The sequence below is a fragment of the Sarcophilus harrisii genome, chromosome 3 (assembly GCF_902635505.1).
Source record: "Sarcophilus harrisii chromosome 3, mSarHar1.11, whole genome shotgun sequence".
Classification (NCBI taxonomy): Eukaryota; Metazoa; Chordata; class Mammalia; order Dasyuromorphia; family Dasyuridae; genus Sarcophilus; species Sarcophilus harrisii.
In genome coordinates, this window is record NC_045428.1 from 379,443,387 (window position 1) to 379,468,848 (window position 25,462).

General features: G+C 33.1%; 1 protein-coding gene across 3 annotated transcripts in view; it reads right to left on the reverse strand.

Annotated features, from left to right (window-relative positions):
- The window catches only part of ANKAR (ankyrin and armadillo repeat containing), a 96,733-nt gene that overhangs the window by 36,206 nt on the left and 35,065 nt on the right, over positions 1 to 25,462 (reverse strand). For all 3 annotated transcript variants that reach the window (XR_004233068.1, XM_031960320.1, XM_031960321.1), the window contains exons 11-13: positions 24,271 to 24,472; positions 5,105 to 5,313; positions 2,518 to 2,622 (exon numbers count right to left, since the gene is read on the reverse strand). Coding sequence is in view for 2 of the 3 variants with exons in the window: in XM_031960320.1 (XP_031816180.1) it covers positions 2,518 to 2,622; positions 5,105 to 5,313; positions 24,271 to 24,472 (516 nt within the window). In the remaining variant the exon portion in view is untranslated. The remainder of the gene's footprint in view (positions 1 to 2,517; positions 2,623 to 5,104; positions 5,314 to 24,270; positions 24,473 to 25,462) is intronic.

The window sequence follows — 25,462 nt, forward strand, 5'->3', positions numbered from 1 at the left end:
TTGCCCTGGCTATCAATTGGCCTTTGAATTTATTCTTTTTCAGGCACGTAGGTGATCAGCAGTCCATCTCCTGATCGTGTCCTTAGCATACTAGAATTTGTTACAGAATTTCTGCACAAGTTCCAAAATGGAGAACAGAGCACCTTCATTAATTACAGAATGGGGCTCTAGCTGCAGACTCCATCTTCCAAATGAGTTATCTAACCTCCCACACATTTCCCCCTGTTCATTATTTTCAAATAAAACCTAAATCTTCCTCTTCCTGCTGCTTCCTCCAGTTATTCCTACTTCTGCTCTTTAGGCCAAATAGATGAAGTTTAACTCCTCTTTTTCATGACATTTGTCTCAATACTTGAAGATTACTCTCATTTTCCTCATAAGCTTACTCTTCTCCAGCTAAACCGATTTAATTCCTTGGATCAATCTTTATAAGTCCTTCATCATTCTGTGATGTCTACTTCTACCTATGTTCCCTTCAGCTTATCAATACTCTTCTTTAATTGCAATATTCTGAAATGAATGCAATATTCCAGATATGATCTGTCTAGCACAAAATACAATGAGACTATCAACCCTTGTTTTGGATATTATATTTTTCTTATTGTAGCCTAAGACCACTGTTTACAATCTACTAAAACCCCAAATTATTTTCATACAGTTTACTCTTATCTTATCCCTGTGAAACTAGTAGTTTAAGTGCATGACTTTACAGCTATCTATATAAAATTTATCTTCAATCCCTAATTTTAGTCTTTCTAGATATTTTTGTATCCTGTCTCATCCAATGTCTTAGCTATTCCTCCAAGTTTCAAATCTTCTACAGACCTGGTCCCTTGAACAAGCCATTGTTTAAAATGTTGAACAACCCCAAGAATAGATACTTGACATATATCACTGGAAACCTCCCAACAAGCTGACAACCACTAATTAATGACAGTTCTTTGAGTCTGGCAATTTAACAAGTTCCAAATTCATTTAACAGTACTAGTGGCTAGTCCACACCATTCCATCTTATATGCCTCTTTGTCAGTGATGTAAAAACTGTCTAGTCAATGGAAATGTTCAAAAGGAGGCTGGATAGCAATCTATTATGTATGTAATAGAAGTAGTTCCTCTATTAGACAACTAGGTGGTACAATGATTAAAGCACCAGGCTTGGAATCAGGAAGACCTGAATTCAAATTCACCCTCAGATACTTGTTTACTGTGTGATCTCTGAGCAAGTCATTTAATCTGTTGGTTTCCTCACCTGTAAAATGGGAATAATAATAGCAATTAACCTCCTGGCATAGTTAAGAGCAAATGAAATAATAATTCTAAATCACTTAGCATAGTACCTGGCCCATAGTAAGTTGCTGTACAAATATTATACAGTTAAGATAGATGGAAAATTGCAGTTCCCTTCTCAAAGTAAGACTTTATCCAGGAGTCCTCAAACTTTTAAAATAGGGGGCCAGTTCACTGTCCTTCAGACTGTTGGAGGGCCGGACTATAGTAAAAACAAAAACTTAGTTTTGTGGGCCTTTAAATAAAGAAACTTCATAGCCCTGGGTGAGGGGGATAATCGTCCTCAGCTGCACCATCTCCCCCGCGGCCCATAGTTTGAGGACTCCTGCTTTTTATACTAATAACTAAGCCAGAAATAGAACATCAACATGTTGGGAATAGGTATTGTGAGAAATTCCAAAAAGTTGGGTTTCCACAGTATTGCAAGCATTGAGGTAGTGTGGGATAGTAGGTACCACTGACCAAGATGTTTTCAGAGAATGAGAGGTTAAGGAAGGTTACACAGAACAATTAAATGATCAAAAGAAGTCTTCAATAAACAAGGAAGGCTCAGATGGATTCAGTCCCAAATTAAGTCCCTGCTTAATAGGCTAACTGAATATTAAACAACACACCCTATAGGAGGAGTTTTACACCATTTTTGAACATAGGATGTATGGTGAAGGGGGAAATAGGTTTTGTACATATTAAGGGGAAACATGTAGTGGGAGTATCAGAAAGACTGTAACCCAGATGAAACAGAACAATCCATTCTCTGAAGGAAAGGGCTGCGCCACACTAGGAAGTATAAAAATTCCCCCATTTCTATACTCATTGCTCCCTCTTCCGGAAGAGGAATGGGGCCTACTGCTGGACAGAAATGTTAAAACTATTCCTTAAGATTCTTGTTTAATATTTTTTCCTCAATATCTGATTTTCAGTGTCGAGTGTATTTCTAATAGGTATTCAAAAAATATTTGTTGCATTTTTAAAAAATTAGATAAAATTTTATGTGTTGAAAAAAAAAGTGGAGTTCCACAGAAATGGAATTATTATGATTCCATGAGATTACACTTTACCCAAAGAGAAAAGAAGATAAAATTTAGTTAAATGTTCCCTTGTTGTGTGACCAAATAATTAGGCAACAATGAAGCTATTTTAATGAAATCAACCTAGCTATAAAGTGTCACTATATAAATTAGTAAACAGGTCAATAAGTAAAATTAAGTTATTTGTTTCTTTTCATATTACCTGCATCTAAAATACACTTCCAATAGTTTTCATTTGCTAAGCAAATTACTTCCAAGGACATGACAGCCATCATCTTCCGTTTATAACTTTCAGACTGCAACATTTCTGGTGATAGTTCAATAGAAAAATATAAAATATGATTCCATAAGATACAACTATGGAATTGAGTTTTTCTCTACACAAACAAAATGAAGTAGAAATGGGGAGGGGTGTCAAAATCATCAAATCCAAAAATCAATAAAGCTTTTACCTGTGCATGACCTGTATCAGGTGATAAACATATTAAGTTAGAATAACATGGTTTCTGATCTCTAAGGTCTAAGTTATTTGATCATCGAAAAAGAGAGGAGGAAGTGACCTTGCTATTGAAGAAATTAGCATCTTCTTGGACTTACATCATCTAGACTTATTTTCCAATTGACTCCAGTTTATAAGAATGCTAATTCCTTTTCTAATTTACTTGTTAAAATACAGTTCAAGGAACAGTCCAAACTATGTTACTCTGCTTGGGATTTGTTGTTTATTGTTAATAAGATACTTTTTCTACCCTTAAGAAACTCATAATCCAAAAATGAAAATAGCATGCAACAACATATGCTTCTAATCAGTTCTTAAAGCAAGAGCAAAATGGCATTTCTCTTTCCTTCCTCTATCCTCACCAGTCTTCACCCTCACTCTTCTTTAATGATAATCCACGTCTAATTCCTCCAAAACCATCTGACTTCACTAAAACCTAAATTTCTAAACCTAGATAAATTCCTAGACCTAAATAAAAAACCTAATTTCTCTTGGAAGTCATCCCTAACTCCATCACTCACAAACTCTTTAAACACTGTTAGTCATACTTAATAAGGGGTAGAAAGTCTTTTAGACAATTGTGAAAGTATGACCATTCTCTATTCCTTCTGGTTACGATTATCTCTAGTATCCCTTCCAGACCTAAATCTATTATCCTATGTTGGTGGACATTGGCAAGCATCTCAAATTTAATATATCTAAATTGCAACTCTTTATAATTCTCCCTCAAATCATTCTTCTTACAAGTACCCCTTTTTATATTAGGGGACCACAATACTCCCGGAAGCCCAAGTTTGCAACTTCAAGTAACTTTGACATTTATCTCTCCTTTGATCTCCATAAATAAATAGTTGCCAAGTCATATCAAACATATCTCCACAGTTCTTGTATCTTCTCCCTTTCTCCACTCTGATGACTAATACCTCAATTCAGTTTCTCATCAGCTAGACTATTGCGATTATTTTCTAATTGGTCTCCCACATTCCAGTTTTTATTCTCTCTAATCCATTTCCGTATAGCTTCCAAACTGATATCACTAAAATAGTTATAAATATTTCATTCTTCTATTCAGAAATAAGTAATTTCCTCATTTTGGGATTAAAATGTAAAGTCTTTATGTAAAGCCCTCCACAATCAAATTCTCAAATACCTTCCTAGCCTTATTTAATAATATTCCTCTTCTTGAATTCTCCAGTCTAATTATATTTCCTATATGCTATAATTCATTTCCTTCCTCTTTATTTTTGCACAGATTGTCATTCTCCTGAACTTCCTCCTTCCCTCTGACTCAGAATCGAAGCACAATTCACTTGTCACCTCCTGGGTGAAGTCTTTTCTGAATATCCTAGCTATTAAGACTCTATATTTTTTGAAATAACATTGTTTTATTTCATACACACTTCATTTATATATACTTACCTATATATAGGTCCTATGTTATCTCCACTAAGTATATTATAATGATGTCTGTAAAGCCAGAGACTGTTTTGTCAATGTTTCATAATGACTAACATGATACAACACAAAGTAGAGGTGCTTAATAAATGTGGCATTTAATTAAATTGTGAATTAAATTGAATTTAAAAAAAGAAACAAACAAAAAACAGTTGTGTTGCATTTTGGCTCATTTTTAAAAGTTTTATTTTGCTTAAAAGCTATTTAAAAAATAATACATTTATTTTGCATCCACAGTCTTCAGTAAGGCTCTGTAATCCAGGAGATACAGGGATGTATTTTCAATGTATGTTAAAACCTTTTCTTAATGTTTATGTGAACAAAGGATTTAAACAAATAGTTCTCAAAAGAATCCTAACTATATGAAACATCGTTTTAAATCACTAATAACTAGAGAATTGCAAGTCAAGATTAACTCTGAGTTGTCCCTTACATCAAAAGGACAAACTACCAAAAAATGCCAGAAATGGGAATTATCAATAAGAAAAGGACTGTAGGAAATAGGCACACAAACGTTTGAATTATGAATTGGTTGTTCATACTGGAAAACAACTTGCAATCATTCTAAGAAAGTGGCTAAAATGTCCATAGGCTTTGACCCAGACATAGTACCTTTAGGTATGTACCCCAAGGATGCAAATGGTTAAAAAGATATAGAAATATAGGTGTAAAATATATACATGCCCAAAGAGAAAAATGAAGGTAATATAAAAACAATATATTAATTTTTAATGTTAAATAACTTCATTTATGGATCCTACTTCAGAATGAATGCTAATTATTAAAATGCATAACAATTTCAAAATTTATTTGAAAAGAAAATAGATCTACTTACCTACCAAGGTTTTCCATGCTGGGAGTTCAGGGATATTTAACTCAATAATATACTTCAAAATTTCTGTGTGAAAGTTTAGCACTGACAAATGAATTATATTATTTCCTTTGCTGTCTGTTTTATTCCAATTAGCACCATGAGAAAACAGAAAATGGAGACTGTCTAATGCTCCGGATGTGGCTGCAAGTAATAATGGGGTACACGGATTTCTGAAAAACATAGGAACACCCTGTAATACCATGGCATAATAGGGTATAGAATGTTAATTAAGTTTGCGTTTTCATTTAAGTTATCTGATTCAAAATGATATTTATATAAAAAAATAAAAAAGTAATAAAATAATTCAAATAGTTTTGAACTATTATAGTATTGTGTGTTCATCACAAAGCCTGAACCCCATTATTCTGACTTTCTCAAGAAATCCTGCCAACAAAGAAATCTCCCTTAATCTGCTATTAATATGTTCTGCCTACAAACTTGTTCCTTATTTTTACCTCTTTTGTCTCTATTCTTCTTAATTATCCCAACCTCTCACTCAGTCCAGTTCCACTTCACCCCTGATTCTATTCTCCTTAAATTTGCCTCTCAATCACTTATAGAAAGTGCCTTATAGTGCCTTATAGAAAGCCTATTCTATTATGGGAAATGCTTTAGCTCTGAGTCCTCTTTATCTCCTACATCTATCTCCTCTAACAATGTCATGTCACTAACTAACCTACTAACCTCTTCTATGGAGATCTAACCTTTTTTTTTTTTCTTTTTGTCCTATACATCAGTGCTATAGATTGTTCTCTTTGGATCACCAAGCTCAATTTTACTCCACTAAGAATCTCTATCATCCTTCCTTTCCTCATTTGAAGCCCATATCAATTATTCCATATTCTCTAAATTCTATCCTACTGTTATCATACACTCCCCTCTATGACCCTCTTTAATGACTTTAAGACCTAAATTAAGGTGTTTATTTATATTGTTCTGTTTCATTTCTTATTGTGCTCAGCAAATTATTTGTATTCACATTAATGATTTGACATTTTTGCTGTTTCTTGACCTCCTTGATTCTATCTGCAGTTCCCCACATCAAAAACATACCAGGAAAAAAAAACATACCTGGGAGACTATGCCCTTGACCTCAATGTTTAATTCCTTTATATCTCAAATGTCATAATTCCCCTTCTCTATCACAGGATCTTAATTGAAACCTCTCCAACTAGCCAAGATTCGTTGAACTAAGCTTTTTATAGTCACCTTTGACCTCCAATTATTTAACTTTTCCTATTTAACCTATTTCTTAGTCTTTTAATTATATCTAGTACATGACTGTACATAATACATAACTGTATTATGGTTAGCAATTACAACACGAATTTCAATACATTAAACTTTCTTAACTTTGTCCCTTTAAATTTCTGCAACATTCCAGTGTCAAACCCTGTATTTCACCTCCTATTCATTTTTGTCATTTATTTCTAGGAACACAGCTGTGTTTATATATAAAGTCAAGTTGATATTCAAGCTTAACCTACTATAAAGTCATGGTATCTATTGTGAACTGGGCTTTTCCTATTGTTCTATAATCTTATATCCATTTCTTATTGGTTATTATTATTAGACTATTCACAATTTTCTCCATTTTATTCATCCAGCTAACTATCTCTTAATATGCAAATAGTACTATACTAAATGTTGTGACATATCTACACATTTATCCATGCACACTTATATGCACACATATGTATGTAAGGTTTAGACATGGCCCCATTCTGAATATCTTTAAAATCTCTTAGAGATAAAAATACATACACAAATGTTATTTTGATTTGTTTATTATTTAAATTATAGCACTATGTAAGACTTTTTTCCTTCTACTTAACCTGTCCTAACTTCTTCAAATATTAGATATTGCCTACCCATAACTCTCCATTTGTCCACTATTATCTGTCTCAATCTTAAACCAAACTTGCTGTTCTCTTCCCACTCCTATTAATTTCATCTCTATTCTACTATTCAGTCCAGACCTGTCTCTCCCAGGGAATGACAGTTTAAAAGCAGAAGAAATAATTTCTGGTTAGTGATCATTATGGAAAATTCTGAAGAAGTATTTGAACTGGATCTTAGCACTGATTTAGCAGTGAATATACTTTTGTTTCTTTTCTATTGAAATATTCTAATTCATCTTACCTCAGCCTCTTTGTTCGGTACAGAAGTTTCTAATATTTAGAATCAAGGTAGAGGGAATGACATGAGCCAACTCATGGAGTGGAAATGCTTGAACAATGTACAGGAAAGGCTATTAAATTTTCCCTCTGAATTAGGTTTTGGTTTTTGTTTGTTTTATACCTTCAAACATGCTTAGAAACTACCAACAAAAAAATATCTTTCACTTGGCCCTGCCATTCTAATGAGCTATATATAATCTGATTCTGTCCTTTTCACTGACAAATTTATGAAATGTTCAGTTTATTTCTGCTGGCTCTACTGTCTCCCATTCCTATTATTTATCTCATTTTCATTGTGATCACCAGTGATCACTTTTTTTCGTTTACTCTCTAATAAAGTCTTTGCAACACTGGATGCTGTTAACTGTGTCTTACTTCTAGAAACTCTTTGCTTTCTTCATATTAGAATGGTTGTTCCAGTTAGCTTTATCACCACTGCAATGGTTCCTTCACTGGCTCTTCCTACTGATCATGCCCTTCAAGGCATGAGCCTTTAAATGTAGGAATTCCTTAAGAATCAGTTTACCTTCTACTTTTTAATCATACTTTCTTGGAGATTTCATTCATCACATAGTTTCAAATAAACTTTTACAAATGCTTAAGACTTAAATCTGTGTTGTTAGATCTGATCTCTCACTCAAGTTTTATTTCTGCAGATTACCTGTTGATCCTTTCAACTGGGATATCTTACTATCACTTCACGCTTAAAATCTCTAAAACAAAATGCATCACTTTTCCATCAAAACTGGCTTATGATTTTTTTTTTTACTAACTCTCTCAGTTACCCAATCTGAAAAATTTTGAATCATGTGCCTTGAGCAATGCTGAACAAGTATATAAAGATGGTAATATTACAAAGATGAATTTATAGATTCAGTGTAGTAACAATCAAAATACTAATAGGATGCTCGTAGAAGCAAATAAAGAGGTGATTAAGTTTAAGGAACAACCAGAAAATAATTATCTAAGGGTTGTTTTTTTTTACTTCAAAAGGAAAAAAAAATAGGCCTGTACTACCAGATCTCAGATAGCAGATATTATAAAGAAGATTATATATAATCTTAAAATTATCTTGTACTAGATGAAAAATAGAAATGGGGTCAGTTGAACCAAATGATTAATTCAGAAGCAGAATCAAACACATGCAACAGACTTGAGTTGAATAAATTCCAAACCATAAAACAGTATTTAATAAAGCTTCTTTTAAGCAGCATTATAATTAAAAGTAGAATTAGATCTTTTATTTCAGTCTGTAGGGAAATAAATTCCAAGTGAACCAGTGACCTATTCTTCTAATTAGAAAAAAATTTAGAATATGGTGTGATGTACCTATTACCATTATGGAAAGGAGGAAATTATTTATTCAGCAGATAGAAGACATTATAAGAGTCAAAATAGATGGATCTGATTATATTAAAATAAAATTTTAATAATAAAAACATTGTAGTCTGAATTTAAAAATTTAAAAATATTTGTTGTACTCATTTCTGATTTTAAAAAGAAACTTGATAATATTTCTAACAAAATGACACAAGTTTTGAGTAGGATTTATTTCCCAGTGTATGGATATGAACAGGCACTTCTTGAAAGAAGAATCACAAGTTACTTTAAATCACCCGAAAATTTATTCACACTCTTCAGTTATCAGAAAAATGTAAATGTAAACAACCCTGAAATGCTATTTTGCATCAACCAATTTGGTAAAGACACTTAAAAATTTTAGAATTTTGCCTATAGAAATATGAAAATTAGGCATAAAAGTATGCAATTAATAATGGAAATGTGGATTGATGCAATCTTTTTGCAAAACAATATGATAGAACATACTAAAAGATACATAATTGTTCATACCCTTTGATACAATGATCCCAGTTAAGGACTATGATTTTAAAATATTATTGAAAACAAAATAAATGTAATTGTTAAAGAATATTCATGCCAACTTTGTTTATAATGGCAAACTACAGGAAGCATCTATGAAGCAGTCACTGGAGCAATGCTGAAGAAATTCTAATATGCTTACATGTTGGAATTTAAGCTATTATAAATGAAAAAAATGGTTAATACAAAGAAATATGTGAAAACATGAAGTGATGCAAGGGAAAGAAGAATTAGGATAATATACATGATGACCATAAATACATAAAAAGATAGCAATAATATATAAAACAATACACAAAAGAAAAAGATTAGAAAAGGATATGGGAGCAAACTTTCCTTAAACATGTTTTTCTTAAAGATATTGTGTATGTCATGTCTTTCTAAACATGCTTTTCTTGAAGTTACTGTGTATGACATATAAATTACAAAAAAGGAATTTATAATTTTATTATAATTTTTAATTGTTGAACATTTGAATATTAATTTTTATTGATAATAACTTCAGGATGGAAAAAATAAAATTTAGACATCTTTTTCTTTTCCCTTATCCATTCTATCTTTAATCACTAAATCTGATTTCTTTGGAATATCCCTACCTTTCTCTTACCACTGTGACCATCCTGGATCATGGCTGAGTTTTTGTGTAGCCTTCTAACTCATAATCTTGACTCCAGTTTCTCCTTACTCCAATTCATCCTGCACATGGTACCCTAATAATTTTAAAGCATCTCTTTTATAATTTGACTCCCATTTGGAAGCCTCAATGGCTTCCAGTTGCTTGCTGGTAGGGGGAACCTTACATTCAACCTTTTCAACTTTTTTTTCTCTTCTGTTTAGATACTTTGCATCTTTAAAATCCAACTCAAAATCCTCTTCCTCTAAAATGCATTTTCTGACAACTCCAACCTACACAGATCTCTCCCTTTCTGAATCACATTTGGGAAATCACCCATGAGTACACACCTAGCCTCCTCCAAGAATGAGTTTCATGAAAACATGAAATAAAAGAAAATGATTCTGTGGTTAATTCCATAAGGAGCATATTATAAATTGAATTGTAAGCAGATTAAGAGTTCTGGATTTGGGGTCAGAAAATGTAGACTCAGATCTTGCATCTAATACTCATAATATGTATGATCTTGGCCAAATCATTTAATTTCTAGCCACTAGTAACTTTTTTGAGATCCTTTCAAAATCCAGAGTTATTAGCCTATTTGTGACCATTTAATTAGAACCTCAGATAATAATCTGAGCAACATTATTGCATGAATTTTTCAAAACAATATCATAGTAGGATTTATAATCAATGACATGTTTTTAAAATGAAATGGGTTCTGATTTTATTAGGTAGAATATACCTTTCCTTTGTTACTGAACTAATTTATGTACCCTAACAAGTTCTTCGGAGGGCATCTTTCCAATGTATATAAGAGTCTGAGAGCAGCTTCAGCAAACTTTGATTTACTATTCTATGTGAATATTTTGGCCTATACCATGTACATAATGAATCTCTCTAAAGTGAAGTATGTGATCACCACCCTTCCTTTGTTTTCTATGTAACATATGATAGTAGCTAGAACAGAGCTTGGAGTCAAGAGACCTGGGTTTGAAGCTCTTAGACACTTACCCAGCTGTATGATCAAGTCATTAACCTCTCAAAGTGTCAGTTTCCTCTTCTGTAAAATAGAGATCATAACATCTACCTTTCAAGATTTTGAAGAAAGTCCTTTAGAGTATACAATAAATAGATTTAATAAGGACTTATTATTCTTTTAGAGAAGTATTTCTCATATTGAAAATTAGAAAGTTATTATATAGTATATTGGAATTTTAATTTTCCCCCACTTTAGTTAGAAGAAATTGAAGATAGTTAAGTGTAGTGGATAGAGTTCAGTTCTGGAGTAGGAGGGCCTGAGTTCAAATTTGGCCTAAGATACTTCTTTGCTGTATAATCTTGGCAAAGTCACTTAAACTTATTTGCCTCAGTTTCCACATCTGTAAAATGGTTTTTTTTCCCATTCCATTATCTTTGCCAAGAAAACCTCAAATCTGGTCATGAAAAATCAGACATTACTAATATCCAAAATAAAAAACAAATTAGAAACTGAATAGTTACATCTTACAGTTTTTTCTGTTGCTTAAACAATCTTATTGGCATTATAACTTTAAACATCCTAAAAATCCTTCAATAGTTCCCCTATCGGCTATAAAATAAAGTCTAAATAATTTTTCAATTCATGATCTGGTCCATCTTGGATGATCTAGGCTACTGAATAGTTTCCTCTGTGGTCTCCCTGCTCTGTCCTCATTCCAATGCCCCTTCCACAAAGATGCCAAAATACTGTGTTTTTATTTTTTTTCTAAAGTATAGGTCTAATCATATCACCTCCACTATTCAACAAATTCTAGTGGTTCTTTATTGCTTGACACATAACTTTTCTGTTTGACATTTAAGACTCCTTCCTATCTTTACAATTTTCCTATAATATTCTTTCCTTCTTAAAACTGTGTTCCACACATGATTAGCCATCACACATGATGCTACATTTTCCATCTCCATGCTTTTGTAATAGCTCAGAATTCATTCCCTCCTCATCTCTACTTCTTAGAATCTCCAGTTTCCTTCAAGATTTCAATCACCACCATCTTCATGAAGATATTCTGGTCCCCCAAAGTTGTTAGTCTACACATATTCATTTGTGTACATGTATTTTCCTCCATTAGACTGTAAATACCTTCTGGGTAGGGACTGTTTCACTTTTGTCTTTGTATCGCCTGTGATTAGAACAGTTCTTGGTATTGAAAATGCTTAATAAATGTTTGTTGATTGATCTTTCCCTATATCCATTCTTTCACTGAGAGAATATTGATTTTTAAAAGATAGATTGAATTCTGATGGTAGCATGTTGAGGGCCGGAACTCTGAAAAGGTGAATTTGAATCTAGGTCAGTAGAGTGCTTATAGTTAAGTGCTTACTCAGTGTGAGATAATGGTTCTGTGTGGTGATGTAATGGTTACACATGCTTAGTGTGCTGTAGTGATGTAATCATACTGAGGTATTTAAGGGCATCTCAGACACAGAAGGCTCTCTCAGCCACAGACACAGAGAAGACTTCAGGCTCCAGGCTTCAGAAGCCAGATTCTATCTTTGACCAGCCTTGTGAGTCTCCTGCCTCCTTCACTAAGACCAAGGACTCAGGCTGATCCCAAGGTCCACCAGAGAGCTAGCCCAGACATTACAGCAAAACGTGGCATCCTAGAAATGCAGGGCCTTGGAAAGCAGGGCACAAAGCAGTTCAACTGACTTGATTGTAAGCTCAGTGTTTAAGTCCCTGTAACCCTGAAATAGAGTGAGTATAAAAATAGACAAGCAGGAAGCTTTGGTAAGGGATAAACTAGTCATTTTCGTTTTTCAGCTGAAATGGGGCAAATACCAAGGAAAGAGCCTTCTTCACTCAAGGGAAGTATGTAGCATGCATAGTTAGGTTAATAAAGAAGCAAGGTTTGTTGGTAAATTGGAAGCAGATCACTGGACTCTTAAATATATTAGAGTGCACATCCCTTTGGCTATCTAAGGAAGAAAAATTAGAGCCAGATATGTGGGAAATAGTGGGAGAACAACTAATTGAATATTACAAAGCTATGGGTCCTGATTCAATTCCTGAGGAAACATTCCTTATGTACAATATAATATAATTGGCTTTAAAGAATCCCACAAGTTCTTAAAAAAAAAAAAAAAAGGAAAAGTTCTAAGGAGAACAATCTGATAAGAAAGTGTGAGGAGAATGAGCAGGAGGGGGATGCTACTGACAAAGCAACTGAAAGACATGGAGAGCTGGATCTTAAGTACCATACCAATAAGCTTAAAGAGTGTGGTGCTTCTCACTTTCACAGCTCAGTTATACCCAAGCAGGCTCCTATTGGGCACTCATCATCTCCTGGCCCACCCCCCTCAATTTTGCCTTTGTGGGTGAAGGGAGGAGGAGGAGGGGGAAGGGCAGTAACAACATCAGCACCACCTATGCAGCAGCTTTGTCCACCCCCATGACACGATTACAAAAAACACTAATTAAAGCTAAAGAGGAAAGGCAGAATACATCTGATTTAAGAATAGAAAAGTACCTTGTGATTGAAGAGTTTGACTTCTTCAGGTCAAGAAAAAGAAAGATACACTCCTTTTAATGTGGAAATTATTGAAGATCTGAAAAAGGCTTGCACTCTTTATGGGTCTACATCATCTTATGTTAAGATGTTATTAGAGAATTTGGTTTTTGAAATTTTAACCCTAATGACTGGAAATCTGTAGCAAGGACATGTTTAGAATCTGGACAAAACTTGTGGCTTTCCGAGTATAGTGAACAGTGCAGAATATAAGACCAATGAAATAGGCAACCTGGAGTTAATATATCAGTCACCTTTAAACAACTAGCAGGTTTAGGTCTTTATGCAGACACTTTAGCTCAGATTAATTACCCTATAGCAGCATATGAGCAAATTACTTCTGCTGCTATCAAAGCATGGGGCACCCTCCCAGGAAGACAAGATAGAGGAGAATCCTTCACAAAAATAGCACAAGGTCCAATTGAACCCTTTCCTGATTTTGTGGGATGTCTGCAGATAGCTGTCATACAAACTATTGGTGAAAATGCAGCAACAGAAATTATGATAAGACAACTTGCTAAGGAAAATGCTAATGAGGTTTGCAGAAGGATTATACTAGGACTACACAAGGATGCTACTTTAGATGAGATCAAAGACGCTGTGCCACAGTGGACACAAATGCCTTTTATAGCCAGGCTATGATGCAGACTTCCCAAGATCCGAACATGAGAAGACAGGGTCCTTTTTGGCAAGGGACTTCCAGAGAGACTCACCAATGCTTTCAATGTGGTAAAATAGGGCATCTGAAAGCTCAATGTTGGCATAGAGACAGAATGACAAAACAGGGTGGGAGAACAAGACCTAATATCCCATGTCCAAAATGCAACAGAGGCTTCCATTGGGCCTCAGAATATAGATTGATTCAGGGACACGGGATGTGGGGCCCAACCCTAGAGCTCCAGGCAAAAAATAGTCAGGGCATGATGGCAGCCTATGATACACCTATTGAGTCTTTAGAAGTTCAGTACTCATACATGACCAATCATTTGAGAAACAACCTGATGGGAGAAAGGAATTAAAATTGGGGAGAGTAGAGTTGTATGCAGCTGGAACTGCTGAGATACCCCCCCTGGAGAGTGAAATCTGTCCCTGTCCCACTATAGATCCTTTGCCTCCAGGCACAGTAAGTTTGACTATTTCACCTTCTGAGAGCACTTACAAAACAGTGTCCATCCATACCCTGATGTGGGAAACTGGGGAATGCGTAGATGATATCCCAGTCACTAATATAGGCAGACAATGTGTGACATCAACCAGGAGAAGTAGTAGCAAAAGGTTCACTGATATAGACTCCTAATAGGCAAGCTAGTGATATTTGTCCAGATTTTGACTCCCAGCAATGGAATCCAGGAATATTCTAGACTGCAGTTGTTACAGCTGACCATCCTATGCTCACTATCTATATAAATGGCATACCATTAGAAGGACTGGTAGACACAGGTACAGATCGTACTGTCATTAAAGGTGCCAACTGGCCCAGTCACTGGACAAAGATTAAGGCAGATACCTACATGTCTGGCATAGGAGAATCAACAGCAGCTGAAGTTAGTGCTACCCCTTTAAGATGGACTTTTGAAGGTGAAACGGGAGTTTTTACCCTTTTGTAGTTGAAAAGATCCCCATCAGTCTATGGGAAAGAGAAATCTTACAACAGTTAGGATTGTAAATGAGTACTTTGGTTTTTTTAAGCAGGGCTGCTGTTAAAGGCCTGCCAATAATCTCACCTGTTCCCATTCAATGGAAAACTGATACACCAGTGTGGGTAGAACAGTGGCCCTTAACAAGTGATAAAATGCAGGCCTTATTAGATATAGTACAGGAGCAGCTTGACCAAGGACACTTACAACCTTCTCTAAGTCCTTGGAATTCCCCAGTGTTTGTTGTAAGAAAGAAATCTAGAAAATGGAGAATGTTGACTGATTTAAGAAAGGTAAATGAACAGATGGAAACTATGGGAACTCTTCAGCCTGGACTTCCATCTCCTACTTAATTGCCTAGAGAATGGCCTTTTTGAGTTATAGACATTAAGTTTCTATTCTATCCCTCTGGATAAGGAGGATATGAAAAGATTTGCCTTTTCAGTGCCCAACGTTAACTTAGCTGAGCCCTATAAAAGATATGAATGGACAGTTTTGTCACAGGGAATGAAAAATAGCCCTACTATGTGTCAAATGTATGTTGCTGCTGCTCTTACTCCAGTAAGAAAAGCATTTCCAAAAGTAATAGTTACATTATATGGATGATATTTTGGGGTGTGTACCTGAGGAGCAAATGTTAGAAACATGTCTACAAAAGATCATAGAAATACTAAGAAACTACAAATTGCATATAGCTCCAGAAAAAATTCAGACACACTCCTTTTCAATATTTAAGACACAAAGTATATCCTAAGGTGCTTATAGTACAAAAGTTTTCTTTAAGTGCAGAGAAGTTGAACACCTTAAATGACTTTCAGGAATTGATAGGAGATATCCAATGGATGCTTCTAGTGTTAGGCTTGACTACCTATCAATTGCAAACATTATATGACATTTTAAGGGGAGACACTTTTAAACTCACCACATCAGCTTACAAAAGAAGCTCAAGAGGTTTTGAGAGAAGTTGAACTGGCTTTATCCAATGTGGTTAAAAAAGAGTTACTCAAAAAGCTTTGGAAATATCAGTTTTTGCTACAAAAGAGGCACCTATAGCAGTCCTTCATCAAGGAGACAGTGTGATAGAGTGGGTGAACCTCCCAACACAACCAGAACAAAGCTTTACTCCTTACCCAGTGCTTGTGGCTAGAATTTTATTAAAGGCCATTAAGCAAGCAGTACAATTATCTGGGATAAGACCTGACAAGATATACACCTTTTATACCAAAACACAAATTAATGTGTGCTGTGAAACAGCTTGCTTTCCTTTTCATGCTCCTTTCCACACACCTACACTGCACACTGCCTCCAGGGAAGAACCCTCGTGGTTTGAGACCCAATGAAATCTGACAAATGGATGTGACCCATTATAAATCTTTTGGTTGTCTGTCTTTTATCCATGTTGTAGTAGACACCTTTTCAGGATTCACTTTTGCAATACCAACAGCAAAAGAGACACCCCGAGTGGTCACTGAATTCCTTATACAAATTTTTGCAATTATGTGTGTGCCACAAGCAATAAAAACAGATAATGGACCTGCATATACTTCTAAACATTTTGCACACTTTTGTGCACAGTATAAGATTTTATACACCACTGGCATACCCTTTAATCTTCAAGGACAGGCAATAGTAGAGAGGAGAAATAGAGACATTAAAATGGTCCTCCAAAAACAAAAGAAAGGGGGAGCCACAGGTAACCCTAGAGAACTTATAAATCTAGCTCTCTATAACATTAAAATTTTAATTTTCAATAAAGATGCACTGGCTTTGGCAGACAGGTTTTATAACCCACCAGAAGGGCAGTGTCCAGTGCAAGCATTTCCACTATCTTTAGATAAATGCCAGGCGATGTGGAGAGACCCAGAAAATGGTGAATGGAAGAGACCAGATAGGTTAACTGCTTGGGGGAGAGGGTTTGCTTGTATCTCTACAGATGGAGAAGGAATCAGATGGGTGCCAACGAGCCGTATTTACCTTGTCCATTGGAGAGAGATGGAGCAGACCCTTGAAACAAAGAAGACCCAAGAAACATCAGTTGGTTCCATCACTGACTGTGCCCACCACTGAAAGAGTGTGGCAGTTATGGCAGCTGACTCATGGACATTAAAAATTGTTGAAAAGACTGATGCAGGACTTCAATACCAGCAGGAATTATTGGATTCCCTGACACATGCAGTGATGGACAATAAATTGGTTTTGGACTATCTCTTGGCTGCTGAAGGAGGTATATGTGCGATTGTTATTTAAATGTCCTCCTTCTATGATATAATTCCTCATTTATTCATGTTGTTTGTTACATCACTACTAGCCTGTGTTATATTATTATGTGCTTGGGTAATACCTCCCATGCTGATGGATTTATGTATTCCTGTTTCAAATAAGACCCGTCAGCCCAGAAGAATCCCGCTAACAATATCTGGTTTGACTCCCCATTTCCCTTTGGTGTTTTCATCTCCCTGAGAAGTCAGGAGGGGTAAGCATCTGTGTTGTAAAACAAAAGAAAGTGGGAGATGTGGAGGGCTGGAACTCTGAAAAGGTGTACTTAAATCTAGGTCAGCATAGTGCTTCTACCTTAGCACCTACTCAGTGTGAGATAATGGGTATGGTGATGTAAATGTTGCACATGTTCAGTGTATTGTAATGATGTAATTGTACTGAGGTATCTAAGGGAGTCTCAGACACAGAAGACTCCTCTCAGTCACGGCTCTCAGCCACAAACACAAGAGAAGATTCCAGACTCCAGATTCCAGACTCCAGACTCCATTTTTGACCAGCCTCATGGTGGCCCTCCTGCCTCCTTCACTCCTCCACTAGACCAATGACTCAGGCTAATCCCGAGGTCCTCCAGAGAGCTAGTCTGGACATTACAGTAGGGTAGAAAGCCAGTTCTTCAATACCTCCTTTGCCACAAGAAAATAATATTCAAATACGAATGGATGAATGAGTGCATATAAATTATATAGTAAGAAGGAGGATAAGAAAAAAAGGAGCAACTATAATCTCTAAAGAAAATAGCCTGTCAGATATATAAAAGGAAAAGACAAGAAAATAAAAAAGCAGCAGGAAAAAAATAACCTTCTAACACAACAAATATTATGAATTAAGAGGTTCTGAAGAAAAATCATAAGAGAAAAATGAAATAATTTTCAAAATAGCCAAAGAAAGGAAGCAGGACCTAGCATGCTCAATTAAATTAAATAATGAACACTGAAAGAAATTCAGGAGCATCTAATATCAGTAAAGAAAGATTAAGGAAAATAAAGTTCTGTTTTTTGAAATAAGAGATATATCAGCAAAAATGGAACAAGATAAAATAATAAAGTTTCCAGTGTTCATATTGGAACAATGTTCCTATCAACAAAGGAATGTAATAAATAGGAACAAAATTCTCAGACTAAAATTATATCAGGTCCTGCTTCCTTTCTTTTGTTATTTTGAATATTATTTCATTTTTCTCTTCATGATGTAAGTTGGTGGTGATTCAACTAGATAAAAGCTCGAAAATGTTATAAGCAATGATAATGTGATGTGGAGGCAGAAATCAAAGACATTTCTAAGATTTAATTGTTATATTAAGTACAAATAAAAATATAATTACTATTTTAAGGAAATTGCTTAAGATAATTTCCCACAACTTTTGACGTATTAATAAATATGTGCAGAGAGAGGAAAAAATCAGTTTCAATTCATTTAACACACTGTCATCATACTACAAATTTTCATTGAAAATAAAAAGATTTTCCAAATAGCTGAAAAGAAAAGCCATCACACATCAAGCTACCATGTTCATATTGTAAGGATAGTTCACCCTTCACAAGAAAACAAAGAAAAAGCTACACATTGATTTAGAGAGAAAGTCAAGAGAAATTGTACTTCACCATAGAATCATCTATCCAGCTAATCTAGTAATAAGATATGCAGATCAGCTAGGTGATGCATGCTGGACACAGAAGCAGGAAGATTAATCCTCCTAATTTCCAAGTTCACATCTGGCTTCAGACACTTAACTCACTGTATGACCCTGACCAAGTCATTTAACCCTGTTTGCTTCAGTTTTCTCATCTGTAAAATCATCTGGAGAAGGAAATGGTAAACCATTCCAGTATCTTTGCCAAGAAAACCTCAAATGGAATCACAAAGAGTCTGACATGACTGAACGTACTGAACAACAATACAATGGCATGTGAATTTTTTTAAATGTACATTTTTAATTCCTTACAGCTTATCTAAGAATTTTTACAAATGAAAGAAAGCCTAACCAAGGTCTTGAATATATAAATCAGTCCAAGAACAAACTTCCAGTCAATTCTCATAGAGAACATTATACTCAAGGAAATAAAAAATGAAAACAAAAAAGACATCAGATAAAACTTTGAATCATTAAATCAAAAGAAATTAAATCTATTTAAAAGTTATGAATGGCAAATAAAATAATGACAAAAATGCAATAAAACCTAAAAATGTCCCAAGGAAGAAGGAAAAGCACTGAATGAGAGGACAGCATGAATTTTAATCAGAATCAACAAAAATCCAGAGAAATTGTTATAATCTGAAGCTGTGTCAAGTGATGGAAGGAATTAGTATATCCATGATTATAATTTATTATATACATTGTTGTGTATTTATAATAAAGTATTTTATAATATTCTTAATTGCATTTAATGCTTGATATCTTTAATAAATGTGAGGTAAATTTATTAGGTACATAAACTGAAAGGATCTACAAAATGTTCAATTGCTTGTCACATAGTAGTACATTGTGCTATTCCTGTGCTTAATATTCAAATATATATTAAAGGAGAACATCAAGGCAACAATAATTTTAATTCATTTGATAAAATGCCCAAATAGAGGTCATTTTTGACCAATAGCTAAAGTTTACAAATGGAAGTAGAAGAGGATGGAAAAGAGACCAATTAAATACCCAAAATATAAACATTCATGTACTTAGTTTTTAAAAGAAAAAGAAGGTTCAAGAAAAGGAAAAGATTTAATTAGGAGGCCTGCAAATACTGAATAATCAAAGTGGAAAAGAAAGGAGATTAGGCAGCTTTAAAATAGTTGTCCTATTTAGGAAAGGCAAAGAGAAAGAGGTATTATAATTTAAAAGGAAAAAGGAGTTTGGGAATATGGCTGTCATTTTTGTAAGAAGTGAGACATGAATTATATCTATATGGTAATCAAAGTAAATGTCTAACACTGGACTAATTTAGGAAAAATAATATAGATTTTAGAAGAGAAAATTACAACAGCAAAATAGAGGGAGGAAATAACAATTATAACTTTAAATGTTAGTGGATTGAATTCACCTATATAAAATAAGTTATAGTATGAAAAAAAAAGACAAGTTGCAACATCATGCTCCCTAATGGAAAAATATTTGAGGCAAGAAGACACTTATAAGTTTAAAATTAGAATTTGGAATTATTATTTATTTGTTATTATTGTTATATATTAGTTTACTCCAATATATCAACAATAGGAATCATGATTCTAGTAAAAAATAACTGTAAAGTAGAAAGTGTTAAGTATGGTTTATCATGATGAAAGGAAAAAATTAATAGTAGGAGAATATCATTATTAGGTCATTAAATGATATTGTAACTACATTTTAAAGAAAAATTAAACTGAATTATAAAAGACCTGAGAGAAAAAAACAATAGCAGAAGATATTACCATCCCATTTTCAGTATAGGATAAATCAAATGAAGAGATAAATAAGAAATAAGTTACAAAGTTGAATAAAATGATGAAAAATAGTTTGAGATGACATTAATAAAATTGAATAGATTTATTAGATAATTTTAATTTAAATATGCATAGTTCATTTACAAAAAAAACTAATCATACTATCAGCCAGTAGTAACATAATTAAATGCATAAAAGCAATTGTTTTAAATGCTATTATTACAGATCAATATTTAATTAGAAGAACAATCAGTAAGGAAAATATGATCAAGACACCTGCCTAAAGAAAGACCAAAACAATTTGTTATGAATAATTTAATCAAAGATCAAATTATAAAAATAACAAGCAATTATATCAAAAATGACAATAACAATGCATCATAGAAAAACTTATAGGACAGAATGTTGCTAACGAAGTTCTTAAATCTAAATTTATTTCACTGAATATATTTAGGTGGTATGGCACTGGGGCTTGGGATAAGGAAGACCTGAGTTTGAATCCACTCTCATACAATTATTAGCTTTGTAACCCTGGATAAGTCACTTAACCTCTCTTTGCTCTTTTTCTCAATTATAAAATAGGGATAATAGCAATTAATTTCCAGGTTGTGAGGATCAAACAAGGTATTTGTAAAGTGTATAGTACAGTACCTAGAACATGATAAGCATTATATGAATGCTACTTATTATTTTTATTATCATTATTATATTAAAAAAGAAAACAACTTATGTAATCACATTTATGATTCTATGATGTATATGATTTTAAGAAATTAGAAAATCAATAAATATATCCAAAATAAACATGATAATAAAATTCACAAAGATCAAATAAGAAATTAGCAGAATTAAAAGTGAATAACTGAATTAATAAATAACTTACATAAAACACTTTGTAAATATTGAAGTGTTTTGTAAATGTTAGCTATTATTAAATTCAGGACATAATTTATCAAAAGATAGATAAACTGAATTAATAATTTGCTAAATTAAGCAAAACAAACTGTAGAAAATCATAATGGCAAAATAAAAAATTAGAAGAGGAAAGCCACAATAAATACCAAGGAAATAAAATCATAGAATATAACAATTTTCATTTTACACTAGAATTAAGACTATAAAGGAAATAGAGTAGTATCTTTTAAAATCTGAAATACCTACACTGATAAAAAAATGATCTAAAGAAACCAATTTTAGAAAAATAAATAAAAATACCATTAATAAGGTATTTTTCAAAATTTAATTTTTTAATTTGGCATTAATAAGCTGCTTAATTTAAAAAAAAATCAGGCCAGATAGATTCACAAGTCAATTCAAACTCACACTCAGAGAACAAATAATGCCAGTCATATAAACTCATTCATTAAAAAAAATTCCTTATGATTAAGTGGTATTTATATTTTAACGTAAAGTAGAGAAGAAGGAAGGATGGAAAAAATTTAAAAGCATTAGTAAATTGAAGTATATTTACATTTGATCTATATGTATATGTATGCTATGCATGCATGTACACACAAATATATATATATTTATTTTGCAATTTTATTTAGAAAATCCTGAAGAATGAACAAAAATATTAATTGAAATAATAGACAAGAAAAAATTTTTAGGATATGATAAACTCACAAAAATTACCAGTATTTTTATATTTCACTAATAAAAAAGAAGGAAAAACTGTTATTTAAAATAATGACAATGTGTACTAAATATCTGAGAATTAATCTATCAGGATATATACAGAAAATTATTATTATTATTATTATTAACTAGCACTTATATAATGCCTAGTATGTGCCAGTCATTGTGTTAAGCACTTTACAAATATTAGATCTTCACTTAAAAAATCTAGATGCAGAAAAGATCATTACATCTTTCACAATTGTGAAGAGGAGATAGTCTTAATAATATGACTCAAGAAATTATGGCATTAAGTAGATTCATTTAATTATATAAAAAAGATAAAGCTTTTTAAAAATCAATGCAAGTGGAATAGAAGGGAAAAAATTTGGAAAAAAAAATATTCACATCATACATTTCCAATATGGCTCACATCCAAAATCTATATAAGCTGACACAAATTTATCAGAATAAGAGCCATTCTTCTTCAAGTGATATGTCAAAAAATATAAGCAGCAGCTCACAAAAGGAAAAAAACAACCAACAATTACACACAGAAAAGTTCAAAATCTCTAGCGGTCAAAGAAATGTAAATTAAAACAGTTATCAGGTTCCACTTGATCCCCATCAAATTGGCTATGGCAAGACACAAGCTATTAATACACCAATGGCAGAACTGTGACTTTTTCCATTTTTTTAGAAAGCAGTATGGAATTATATAGTTTTATCCATATTAAAGAAAAGTTTTATCCATATTAAAAATAATTTTAGAAGCACTATTTAAAATAGCAAAAAAACCCACCCAAAAATGGCAACAAACTAGATATCTGTTAAGTAGAGAAAGTTTGAACAAGTTATGACATATATATATATATAAAGATATTCTTGAACCATAAAAATAATGAACATGAAAAATTCAAAGAAATATGGGGAAAGGAGTAGCTAAATGGTGCAGTGAATAGAGTACCAGCCCTGAAGTCAGGAGGACCTCCTGAGTTCAAATCTGACCTCAGACACTTAACATTTTCTACCTGTGTGACCCTGGACAAGTCACTTAACCCAAATTGGCTCAGCAAAATAATACTAATAATAATATAGAATACTATAAACTAAAATAAATGAATGAATGTATAAAATATATTTTTTAAAGTATTCTTCATCCACTTGGCTTTTCCTGTGTGGATTACTAAGCTGCTCTCTCTTGAGTTTCCACATAATTTGCTAAAGTTCCCCTATATGTGGTATGAGTCATTATTATGTCCTCTGAAAACAGGGGGATCCTCATCCATTATATGGTATTTAAAGAACTATTATCTAGAAGAAGGGTTAGACTTATTCTGTGTAGTTCCAAAGGTAGAATTGAGGGAAAATGCTGGGGGGCATATTAAGATTTTGACTCAAAATTTTAAAAAGAACTTTCTAATTAAACTGTCTAAATATGGAATACCCTGTATCATTGTGTTCAAGGAGAGGTGGGATGATCATCATTAGGAACTTTACATAAGAAATTTCTTCTTCTTTTGGGAGCCAGGACTAGATGATCTCTAAGGTCTTTTCTACTTCTAAAATTCTATGATAATATAATCTTTATTTTTATAATATATTTTTATTTTTTCAAAAGCTTTTGATAGTTTTGATAGTTTTCAACATTCACTTTTGCAAAACCTTGTGTTCCAAATTTTTCTCCCTCCCTCTCCCCACCCTCTCCTTAATCAACAAGTATTCCAATATAGGTTAAACATGTGTGATTCTTCTAAACATATTTCCAAGATGATGTAGTCTTTAATATAAAAAAATTTAATTTATAATTCAAAATAAAATTTAATCAAGTGGAAAATTTCAGGAAGTCAATTTACCATAATATTATACTATATTGACTAATGGTTAGCCTAGAGAATTTCTCTAAATTGTCTCCCCACTTAAAATTCTACGATTCTTGGACAAAACTGCCTTAGTGACTTACTCAGCTACTGTTTCAGCTTCTAGCAAACTAGGATCCTTTCTACAGAGAACAATGATGATGCAAATATTGTCATAGAAAGCAGCCACATGTATAGGCAGCCATCCTCTTCTTTCACATAGGGTATAATCGGCTTTGTGACCCAGGAGACAGATAGTTGCTTCTAATGAGCCAGCTTGAGCTGCAAGGTGCAGGGGTGTTGGACCTAAAATAAGTAAACAATAGGGTTAGACAAACAGCTAATATTTATAATAAATGTATTTCTACATAATATATTGCTAACATATTACAATGCGTCAATGCTTATAAAATGTTTCTAAATACACATTAATTCATTTGATGCTTCCAGTAGCCTTTTGAGGAAAATTTGTAGCTACTGCTAACCCTATTTTACAAATAAGAAAACCGAGAGCAGTTAAATGACTTATCCACTAATAAATAAGTACTAGGGGCAGAATATGAATCTAGGTTTTTCTTAATTCCAGGTCATTCATTCCACTAAATCATACCGGGACCTAAGATTTCAAAAAAAGGTTGTTATGTTTTGTTTTGCACACCAAACAAAGTACCCTTAAGTTCATGTCTTCATGCAACATACTTTCAACAAGTGGGATTTATTTATTTAAATCTTATGAGTATTAATTAGTAAGTAAAAAGCAGTGTGATTTGAGATCTGTTCAACTACTTAAGTAGTTCAATATGCAATGTTAAAAATTTCCTGAAAAATAAATCATTGGATAATTTTATGTATTAGAATTGTATTAGGGTCTAGTTTGTAATTATTTTTATTTTAAAATATTATGGATCACTTTATATCTCAAACAGAATTCTGTGTGTGTATCTTCTATCCTTCCTGTCTCCAATAATATGAAAAGCATCTCTTGTTGGATTTAGAAATTCTGTATGTGCTATTTATTTTGTTTTGGAAGTATAAAAATGAAAGATGAATAATGACAAAGTAGAAGAAATTACGTTAAAAATAAAAAGAATTAGATAGTTTTAAGGTTAGGATGAATACCATATGGTAATGTATCTTATTTAAATATCTAATTTTGTTCAAGTACGATGTTCTGAAGGAATCTTTTTTTTTTTTTTAAATGACTCAAAACAAAAACCCATTTCTCAGTTAGTGAGAAATGTTTAATCAGTAAATTTTACCTGTATATATAAAGCCACTGCTAACTGGAGAAGAAGA